General features: G+C 39.4%; 1 protein-coding gene across 1 annotated transcript in view; it reads right to left on the bottom strand.

The window, feature by feature from the left end:
- Window positions 1-634: 634 nt before the first annotated feature.
- Window positions 635-11,253, bottom strand: part of AMPH (amphiphysin) — a 123,135-nt gene continuing 112,516 nt past the window's right edge. Inside the window, exons 19-22 of the mRNA XM_058831922.1 lie at window positions 8,394-8,531; window positions 6,869-7,135; window positions 4,334-4,435; window positions 635-1,806 (exon numbers count right to left, since the gene is read on the bottom strand). Of these exons, the coding sequence (XP_058687905.1) occupies window positions 1,699-1,806; window positions 4,334-4,435; window positions 6,869-7,135; window positions 8,394-8,531 (615 nt within the window). The 3' untranslated portion in view covers window positions 635-1,698. The remainder of the gene's footprint in view (window positions 1,807-4,333; window positions 4,436-6,868; window positions 7,136-8,393; window positions 8,532-11,253) is intronic.

The following is an 11,253-nucleotide window of genomic DNA, read 5'->3' as shown; positions in this document are numbered from 1 at the left end:
GTTGAACATCTTTCAGACTTGAAATGCAGGGTTCTGAATCTCTGCCAAAGACTATGGACAACTTCCACTTTTGTGTATATCCCTATGACACCTTAGGAGTTACAGAACCACAACAGGTCTGTCAGATTTTAGCCACTCCGAGAATGTTGCAGGACCTTGTGTAGTGGAGGCTGGCTGGATGCCAAGCACCCACCAAAGTCACTAATTCCTAGGAAAATATAGATGTTCCTAAATATTTGCAGCTTCCATGCCTCAGCAAACACAGTGGAGCAGATTTGTGGAGAACTTCCTTTCCACATGAAAAAAGTGGACAAGTGAAAAATTACTAATAAGTAAGAGATCTTCTGCTGAGTGGTGGTTAAATACAGACAAACTCCCTTCCTCAGTGGACAGATATTAGCTGGCAGCCAGAGTCAGGAACAGGAAGAGCAGCAGAGAGACATGCTGAGCTGGGTTTCAGACCTTTTGGAACTCTGGCCACAACTAGGGTTGAGAACAAGAATTTAGATGTTGCACCTGTTATGCTGCAATCTTTTGGAAAAAGAGGTATTCAAATAAGATTTGATTATATAATACAATGCATAAATTATATGGACTTCCTATAAAACTTCAAAAGCACCACAGAAGAAACAGCTTCTTTGGACCAAAGGTTTATTTTTAATGACACAGCACTGGAAAACATAAGTTACAGATGACTTTTTGATACAGGATACATTATATATCTTACTTTAAAAGGTTCTGTGAAGGTACACTGCATAAATACATATAGTGAAAATATATTGTGTTTATTTATTCTCAGATATTAGTTCTGTTTCTTTTTGAAAATGTATTCAGCCAATTAAATAAAAAAGTATAGATTAGCATCATAACAACTCCCTCCTCCAGGTTATCTCATTGTAACTACTGCAGCTGGAAGAGGAGACTGAGCCATGCCTTCTCAAAGGTTAGCGGCTTTGAACATGATGTTATTCATCATCTAAGAATGAAAATTTCACATTACAACCACAGATATCGTATCATGTTTTGGCAATGGAGCAGCTAGTTTTGCTTTGAACAAAACTGTTTCCTGTAATGCCAGACAGTGAAAGAGCAATGCATGTCCTGGATGTTACTACACAGCCAAAGAACTACAATGAAGTTGTGAAAATGCATATATAGCCATATGCACTTATATATACACATATAAGTTCTTGTGTATATATATTATGCATGTCCAAAAAGAACACTGAAAAACGTTGCAGTAGTTAACTATCTTTTAAACACATGAAACTTATAATAGTTTGACCTCATAGCTACAGGATAATTAATTAAATCTTCTGCAGTGCAACGGAATACAATACACTTAGTGCAGAGAAGTTAAGGTTTTGGTATTGAGGAAGCTAATTTCAGAATTCATGGGAAAGGATCAAATACAGGATCACCATAGCTCTGACGAAGCACAAACAAACCTGTCGCCACATACTTGTGAACAAATAAGGACATTTCATTTTTATCTGACTTTTTTTCCCATGTACTGCTTCAGAAATTACAGCTTAACCGTTTGCATTCATGCTCATTTGATATGTTTCAACAAGCTTTGTCTGGCACCAGTCTGTAAACCATTAACAGCTTAAACTACAAAAAGATGGGCTCCTGTGTTTCAAAGAGGTTAAAAACCTACTGACTGAGCTTCATACTATGTTTGTCTGCCTGGGAGAACTACTCCAGATGGCGTGTGAAGTTCTCTGGGAAAAGTCCTTTGTAACTATTTGCATCTCTGTACTGAAGCCACTCGGATTCCTTAATGCCAGTCAACCAGCCAGCCTCCTGCAAAGAAAAAGACAGAGTCTCTTAAATCAAAAAAATCCAATCCAATGGTCTCTCCATTCCTCACTATGAGCTTCAGACCTGAAGATGTTTCAGAATAACGTGGCTAAAATATTTGGTGTTTTGGTTAAAAAGCAGCCTCTAATCATGCACAGACTGTTCTCTCTGTTCTGCCAGACCACAATTTTGTAAGACCAAGTGACTGCAAGCACATGATACAGCCTTTAGCCCATCTAACTCCTGACTGAACTTAATGTTCTAGGTGGGGAAGGAACAGTTCTGAATCCTAATTTTTTCTGCTGAGATATTTTTTCTCTCATTCATGTATCAACAGTCAGAAGAAAGAACAGTTCTTGCAGTCTCAGGAGTTACTACCTCTAGAAAATACGTAATTATTTTTCAAAAAAACTCTCGGAAACCTAAACCAGGACTTGACAAGCAAAATATCAGCAAATCACCAGCAGTCCAAGCAAACAGGAGAGAGATTTCTTATTGGAAAGTACTGGGCTCTCTGAATTGTGATAAATGAATAAAACCTGGAATAAAATAATTTTGGTATTTTTAAAAATGACCAATCTACTCTCATCTCACTAAGAAACTCTGTATCCTTTCCCTTTAAAGAAAAGGAACTGGAGCAAAGCCATGGCAAACAGAACTTCTAAAGTTGCCGTATTATTATTGCACAGACAGGGTGCATGGAAATAGAATAGCTTGAACAGATGATCACATACACCACCAAGTCATGATTGTAGGCTGGCTGCATGTGCTGGTGGGGGCTGTCTGCCCCCAAATGAGCATCATTAAAGCAGATCCAGCTTATCATTGGCTGGGTAAGTTTAAGTGGGGATATGTTTTTTAAGTATGTGGAATATCTAAGAGATAGAGGAACTGCAGCTCTTCAGCATAGGCAGCATGAACTGTACAAAGGAATACACAGTTTCACTGGATAATAATTTCAACACAAGTCTAATGGAAAAAAACCACTGGGTGGGATTGGTTTGCTTCAAATGGAGGTTGATGTTACCAGGTGTATTTGAATTACAGCTTTACACAGGTCAATTCTGAAGGATAATAAAGAATAACAAAGATAAGCCTCTATAGAATTCAACAAAGTACTTGGCAAAAGACAAAAGTATTGAGCTTTATGGTGATGTCAAACATGAAGGGGAAATAGGTAATGTGCAATAAATGTATGAAAAGAAATATGAATACATAAAGGTTTTTTAGAGATTTTCTCCATCACTGCACACAATTTACTTCAATTAATGCTAATGGAAATTTCAATGCACACCAGAAGAAGAATTATACTTCATGGACTCACCAAGCATTATCATGTATTTAACACCTAATATCCTAGCAAATCCAGACTGAAATCAGAGAGCATATTTTGCAATCCTTAGGGTAGTAACTTATTCTGCAAACACTGACAATGAAATCAGTTGAGCTGTCCATGAGGTAAGACAGCATAGTTTGAGCAGGGATAATAGATTTCATTCCAACAAAAAGAGCTATGTACCTGGTGTAGGATAATTATTTTGTTCTGAAATAAGTAAAAAAACCCCACTCACAAAAGCCAAATATTCATTTCTTGAATTAAAAGAAAGCACAGCAGAGAGGACTGATAATTACCTATCTTTGAACAGCATCAATCAGCAAAACAATTTCAAATTCTCAGGACTCATATGTGCTTAGGGCATTAGTATTTAGGTTTATTTTAAGAGATAGTCTTCGCTCAGAGCAGAGCTCTTAGCTACCTGATCAGGCAGGATCCAGTCCCCCACTCAGCAATCCCCAGATCAACTGGGAGACCTCCTACCAACACTACAGGCACTAAGAGATGTCCATGGGGTGGCTGGTGCTAATAGTGCACAGTACAGTCTTCTCTTTTAAAGCAGCAGCCAAAATCAACGTACTTCACTGCAATTCAGTTTAACATATGGAATACAATTGTTTAAACATTCACCTGAAATGCAATGTTAGAACAAATGAAATGTTGTTCAATTCAGGTTCAGGCTTCCGAGGGGCAAAGTTATCAGAGGCACCTATGACAGAGCAGGACCTCTATACCTTTAGGCTATAGGACACCACAGCATTCTCAGTGTTCTCTGTGAGTGAATTTGCATTACTTCTACAAATCACACATAAAAACTGAATATTTAGGGAGCATGTAATCAATTCTACTGGAATGTTAAGACGAGATGATACAGAACAATGTAACAGAGTTTGTAGGTCGTCCTCTGCATGAAATGTGTGTACCTGTCTGTCAGTATAAAATCCACTAAAATGTAGCACAAAAAGCCCCCTAAAAATTATGCTGAGGTCAGATCCTGCTAGTAGCGTGACTTCAGGTGTAGTCAACTGTGCTTTTTAGTCTCAAATGAAACTACAAACAAAGGCATAAGTAAAATATTTGTGTTTTCTTACAGTAATGTAGTTTTGAATATACATTCCCATTAACTATAATCTGTAAGAAAAAAAGTTGAGACAAAGAAAATCATCAACAAAAGCAACAATTGCACGTTTTTACCTGATCAGCTGTGGTCTCAGAAGGAATCACTAGCACAATATCTCCTCGTTTTAAATTAAGCTCATCACTGTTGGCTGCCTCAAAATCATGTAGAACTTCAACCTAAAGAAAATAACATCACACATATAGATGTGATCTAAACAAAGACATTTTCTCAACAAAATTATCTGCTAAATGTGAACTGAAAAAAATTCATCTTTATGCAAACATATGGTTAAAGACATTCAAATTATCATAGAATGATAACTGGTTGTAATGGACCTTAAAGATCATCTAGTGCCAACCTCCCCTGCCATGAGCAGGGACACTTTCCCCTACACCAGGTTGTTGAAGGCCTTATCCTTCCTGGCTTTTGAACAGTGACAGGGCTGAGGCATCCACGACCTCCCTGGGAAACCTGTTCCAGTGTCTCACCACCCTCACAGTAAAAATTTCTTCCTAATACCTAATCCAAATTCCTCCTCTTTCAGTTTGTACCCATTACTCCTTGTCCTACAAGGAACTACAGTTCCTGATGAAGAGTCCCTCTCCAGCTTCCCTGTAGGTCCCCTTGAGATACTGGAAGTCACAAGTCTGCATGGAACCTTCTCTTCTCCAGGCTGAACAGCCCCAACTTTCTCAGCCTGTCTGTGTTTGCAGCAGAGCTATTTCAGTCCTCTTATCAACTTTGTGGCCCTCCTCTGGATTTGTTCCAACAATTCCATGTCCTTCTTATGGTGGGGACACCAAAACTGTATGCAGCACTCCAGGTGGAATCTCACAAGAACAGAATCATCTCTTTTGATCTGGCATAGATTGATAATAAAGGCATTGATTCACGTCAGATTTTATGAAGTTCCTTAGAAGCAGGGACAGCTTAAGGATAGTGTCCTTTCTTGAGACTATCAGAAGAAACTTAAGATCCTTTTCCAAGATTACAAGATCTCAGGGACAGACGATGCTTCAACATCTCACAAGTCCTGCCTCTTGGACAAGGCCTGCCACTGTCATTTCTCCCATGTAGGGAACTTCCTTCAATTATCCATTATCACTACGAGATCCATGAGAGGGCTGGCAGGATTTTACAAATAAAATTGAGCAAGATTCTCAAGAACTTTATTCTCTCATTCTTTTGTTGTGGTCACAACATTACTCTTCTTGCACTACTCTTCTTGTGAACATCTATAAAAATTTGAGTCAGTCATATAGTACCCATTGCAACATGGTGATCAAAGAGGTGAGTAATGGGAACCCTGCTCAATGATTGTCCTGGAAGGAACTCTCACCAGGTATGTCAAAAATATCTGCCGTTCAAAGGGGTGAGCATTCAAACATTGGCAAGATCAACATGTCATTGTGGACAGACCATTTTAAATATATAGTTCTATCTCCTTAAAAGAGAGATGGCCTAATTTACTCAGAGCACAGACAGTTCCACGATAACTCTGCAATTATGAAAGAAAGTGGCACTGAGAACCAGATTGCAAGCTTATATTTTGCTTCTCCTTTTCTATGTCTGACCCAAGAGAATGCGATGGAAAGCAAAAGATGAACTGTGTCAGCATGTTTGAGTTGCATTATACTGTTTAACTTTACCCTACTATTATCCACAAAGTCTGCAGAAAATATTGAGCAGTGAGAACAGACCAAAAAAAAAATGGCATACTTAGAGAGTGCTAGGGGACTAATTAGTCTGAACTATGCAAATTATGGTAGGAAGCATGTAAAGTTCACCCATCCTCAAGGAGCTTTTCTGCTGCTCAGTGATTCTAAATGGAAAGTATTTTCAAAGAACCTTGTGAACCAGGAAACCCTGGGGGTTTCACCAGCCAAGGAAAGAATTTCTCTTATGCCTCATTAAACTTTTCTGTTTGAAAAAAGAGAAGTTTTATATATGTAACTATATATAAATTTATATATTTATTATATAAATTATAAATTTATATATTTATTTGAATATAAACTATAATATTTATCTTATTTACTAGTTTATATTATTACTAAATAGTTTATAAATTAATAGTTTATATTATTACTAAAGTTACTGATGGACATTTTGGCTTCATTACAATTAATTGTAGCCATGGGTTTCAACAGAATCAGTACTTCCACTACAGATTTTCAGGCCAGAAAAAAAGCCATTTTTTAATGATCATAGAATCACAGAATGGTTTGGGTTTGCAAGGGACCTTAGAGATCAAATATATTGTTAGCATATCAGATATATCATTAGCATATATGAACAATATTCCTGATTAACTATGTGGCAGTGCAGTTTTATTCAATATATTAATTTTCAGCAGTCATTTGGTGAAATTCAAGGGTTCTCATATTTCAGGGAATCTTACAGCTACATAAGGATATGCACAGCAACAGACATGCAGAAAATGTATCTCCTCCGACTTTATTTATGAAGCAACAGCACTATATTACAGTTGTAGTGGCGTGAATTTGTGTGTGCACAGAATCCTTTCCCTCAAGAAATCATGACACTACCTGTGTAGACAAGACACATCCACAGAAGCTAGGGATTTCTAAAAGAATGGAGAAGCAGACCTTATAGAGAAAACCAGGTGGCATTGCTGAAGCTGCATCTTCTGCTGGAGCAGGTTGATCCTGAGAAAGTACAGCCTGGATTTCTTCAGCAGGCTTCTGATCGGTTCCAGCTTGGGAAGTTTCACTGAGAGAAGCGCCAGTGATCTGAGCATCCATCTCTATTGTGGCATCTTTGGACTCATTCACGATGGCTTCGTGTTCTTCTCCCTCTCCCTCGTTGTTTGAGGCTGGCTCTATTACTACTGAAGGGATGCTGCTGACCTTTTCCTGGGGAAAAAAACCCAAAAAACAAACCTCCCTCAGAAAAGAACTGCAAAACTATTTAGTACTTTATTTCAAGCAGGAAAACACTATTGTTTGCGTATTGCATTGGACATTTATGGGGGTGAGAATTTCTCTTTTTCTCTACCACAGATTCTTAAGACAGAAAACAGTATTAGAACAAGAATGCCAAGGAATAATCCCCTCCCTGTTATCGCTGCTCCCTTTAGTCCTCCTAAATCTACTTTACACATTATTGCACTTAATAATAAAAATTCTCTGTAGGTAGATTTGGCTTAATTTTCAGTGTTCCTGGAAATTACCAGACCTTTCTCCTTCACTCTGCTCTTTAGTTTCAGCAGGTTTGAGTGAAGCCAGTAGCTCCAGTAGTCACTGTACTGTTTTTATTTGGAAATTGATAATAGTGATAGATTATAGTGATAGAAGGTGATGAAAGAAGGAAATATGACCTATTTATTTGACCGAAGGTATCTTTCCTGCTTTGCAACAATGTAACTGGGAGCAGAGAAAGCAAAAAATCTAAGTAGCGTCTGACCAATAATGCATCCCAGTAAAAAAAGCATTTAACAAAACTTGTTGGAGCACCCAACCTGAAAAAAAACCATGTTCACTGACTTTCTTCCAGACCATCTTATCCTGGAGCACAGATGAAATAGAATATGCAATGAAATCAGGTGGCTGCCCAGCTACAGGGTCTGCTTTAGCAGGTATTTGCCAGCTCCCCAGAGCTTGCAGAGGAAAAGGCAGCAGGCCAGATACAGACACATGGCTTGACTGCCATGACTTACAGGAAACAAAGTAGTGCTATTGATAGGATGTGGTGCCAGGATGTAAGAAAAATCCAATTGTTTCTCTGCTTATTTATCTCCCAGAAAGCCCTGTTATGCTATGTGGTAAATATTATCACCACAGAGGAGCACAGAGAGACAAGAGTGGGGAACAACCCAGACAAAAGCTGTCCATGCTGCTCACAGGGCCATCATAGGTGCCATTATAGGGCCATCAAGTCCCATCCCCACAAGCCTAGGGGAGTACAGAGACAAAAAGGCAGGCACAACCCTAACTAAGGACTGAGAAGAAAGGATACCCTGCAAGAGACCATCCTAGGACCATCCCAAGAGAACATCAACCTTGCTACTGGTTGAGCCTGGGGGCACAAAGCTGCAGTAGCCTTGCCTCTCTTGGGCTGCTGAATCTGTCCTGACTCCCCATACACACCCTCCCATGCACTGACATGAGTTACCTGAGACACATCAGCCTCTTTTTCTTCTCCCTGAGGTTTGTCACCTTCAGCAACATCCTCTTGCTCAGTGGTGGCAGCTCCTGCTGCCACAGCCGCACTGTCTTCTGATGCCGCAGTCCTCTCACCGACAGGTACCACCTAAAAACAACAGAAGGGAGGGACCTTTCAGGATATGAGTTACAGGTACTTGTTGGAGAGAACATGGACCAGCCTCTGCTCTGTGACCTCCCTGTGTGACACTGACCTACGGTCTTGAGTTCACTGGTGTTTCTCTTGATTTATGGAGAAGAATAGCACTGGGGACAAGGTTATTCAGAGAAGATGATTAACAGGTGGGAGAGAGACATTTATGAAACCTCACCAGGCAACATTTAGCATAATAAGGTGAGTGGAGTAACTGTTTGTCAAAGCTGTTTTCCTTCCCCTGTCTTCCACCTGTATTGTGGAAGAAATTTACCACTGGTTTCTGCAGAGGAGGAGAAGGAGCTTGCAAACTGTCCAGGGGTCCACAGGACCCTGCTAATGGAATCTGTTTTTGGGAAGAGGCTTCAGGCCTTCTCTAGCTAGTTACCTACCTTACCACAGACCTTGCCTGGCTTCAAAAATCTTGTACTCTTAATTATACATTTCTTTCTAACAGAGAGACTTACAAATCAGGCCATGTCAGGAGAAGTAAATATATTCTATATCTGGATAAATATCAGAAAAAATTTAACTTCCATATCTGCAGTTATGTCAGTATAAAAAATACATAAAATCCTATTCAGTCTGGCTGTGACTGAATAATTTCTGATCAGTCTGTGTTGAGAAGATAATGCATGGTTTATTCCAATGTTTGAAAGGTGCATAGAACAGTACCTGCTGACTACTAGATCAATGTTTAATCTTTCTTGAAGCACAAACTGTTACTTCTTGTTGAGGGTTAACTCCGAAGGTTGTTGTACTCCCTGTCTCTCTGTTCCCCAAATTGTTACTGTCTCTTTAAGACCCTGGAGCTGAAAAAACTGGGGCAGGATGCTATCATGGGCATTATTAAAGTCTGCTATAGCAGGCAGCTTGTCCCCTTTTGCTGTGTGGTTTTTGCTTTGCTGGCTGCTTGGTCTTTGCTTAAGGAGAGGCTTTCTCCCTTTTTTTCTCTTTTATTATTTTTGTCTTCTTCCTTGTAGTCTTGGAGAGACTGAAGTTGGAGTCTTTGAGCTGCCTTGGGATGAATCCTGCAGGTGCCTGTCTGCAGTCGAGGTATCACTGACAACACTGGAGCAGCCCTGGCTCTGGCATGGGTTGCTGCAGCCATGGGTTTCGCTGCTTTGCCTGGCCCTGCCTGCCCTGCTGTCTCCTGCTGTGAGGAGGGCACTGACCCCAGAGGGGGTGTTGGGTCCTCGTCTGCCACTGGAATTGCTCCACGAGCTCCTGTAAGGGATCAGATCCCATCTTGTCCCTTTGTCTTTCTCACACAGTCGCCCCTGTCGGGCGCTATCTCAGGAAAGGGCATTTGCTGGCATTTTGGATCTCTGTTCTCATAGGTTCATAAGATTTAGCTATTCTGTAACTAGCAGTTATTTATTGTTGGCTTTTGCCTGTTGCTGTTTCATATATAAGCAAACTGTTATTTTTTCACTTATATCTACTCGCATTCATTTCTCAGTGGCAGAAAGGGATTGGTTGAACTGATAAAGGGACATAACTCTTTCCAGAGTGTTCTCCTTTTAAACTGTCTTAAACCAAGACACTCGTAATTAATGCATCCCCCTAACATTTGCATTGCTATATACTGCTTATGGTAGCATACTGGATATATACTTAAAATGGGTTAATCTTAAGGTTTGGACTGTTAAGGTAAATGACAAAACTCATTGTTTTAATCTAATTAACTCCAAGATGGAATTTTTACCTTACAGCAAATGACTCAAAGATAAAGAAAAAACACTGAAGGAAAACTCTTTTCGAGGCACAGTTAGCCTTGACATTGTTAGCCTGCTCTCTCATCTCCAGTGAACAGTCAGATACTCTTTGTTCCCTCGGTTTGATCTTTCCCACATGGATAAGGCTAACTCTACTACCTGAACTCAGCAACTGTTCAAGGGCACTCTTCAGGCATTGTTTTTTAGCAACGTTAAATATTAACCACTACTCCTATTTGCTGCTATTAATTGATGTGATAAAGAAGTCCTCCTGGAATCCATGAAGACAGAAAATATTATATGGATTTACAGAAATCACTGGGGAACTTTAATTTAAATTGAAACTGCTGCTGCTGAAGGATGCTCTATTGGAAGAGGAAATAACATCAACAGATAAGGTCAGATGTTGACATTTTCTCCTATAAGGCATGCAATTCTGCCACTCATAGTATTACCAATTTTAGCAGTCTTGATCCAAGAAGACATACAAATAAATGATGAATGTTAAACTCCTGGAAGAGGCTAGTAGAAAAGAGTGGGAATAGAGTGCAAATCAGATTGATTTTACACCATGCATTTCTAAGAGCATGCTGCAGAAATTGATCTTGCTATCTATTCTAATTAAGATCAACAACTTTTCTATTTATTTGATTTGCATAGATCATTTTATTTTACTATGGAGGAGTATACTAATTTAGATTAATTGGCTCACAAATGCCTCACAGTGAAAGGGTGACACAGCCTGTAGTCATGAGTCACTAAATGTATGCCACAGCTCAAAATGGCACAATCATTTTTTTCTGTGTCTTAAGAGTACAAAACCAATAAAAGCTAGATGATTAAAAAAAGTAAAAAAAGGCATGTGAGGTAGCACAGAATGAACCTCACTATGAGCCTCAAATATCTGATTAGTACAGAAGAGAAATAAAAAAGGCAGGAGGCTGGATTCATATCCAGCT

Source organism: Poecile atricapillus, chromosome 2 (genome assembly GCF_030490865.1).
Source record: "Poecile atricapillus isolate bPoeAtr1 chromosome 2, bPoeAtr1.hap1, whole genome shotgun sequence".
Lineage (NCBI taxonomy): Eukaryota > Metazoa > Chordata > Aves > Passeriformes > Paridae > Poecile > Poecile atricapillus.
The sequence above is the reverse complement of the archived record's forward strand: the minus strand, read 5'-3'. Positions and strand labels throughout refer to the sequence as shown.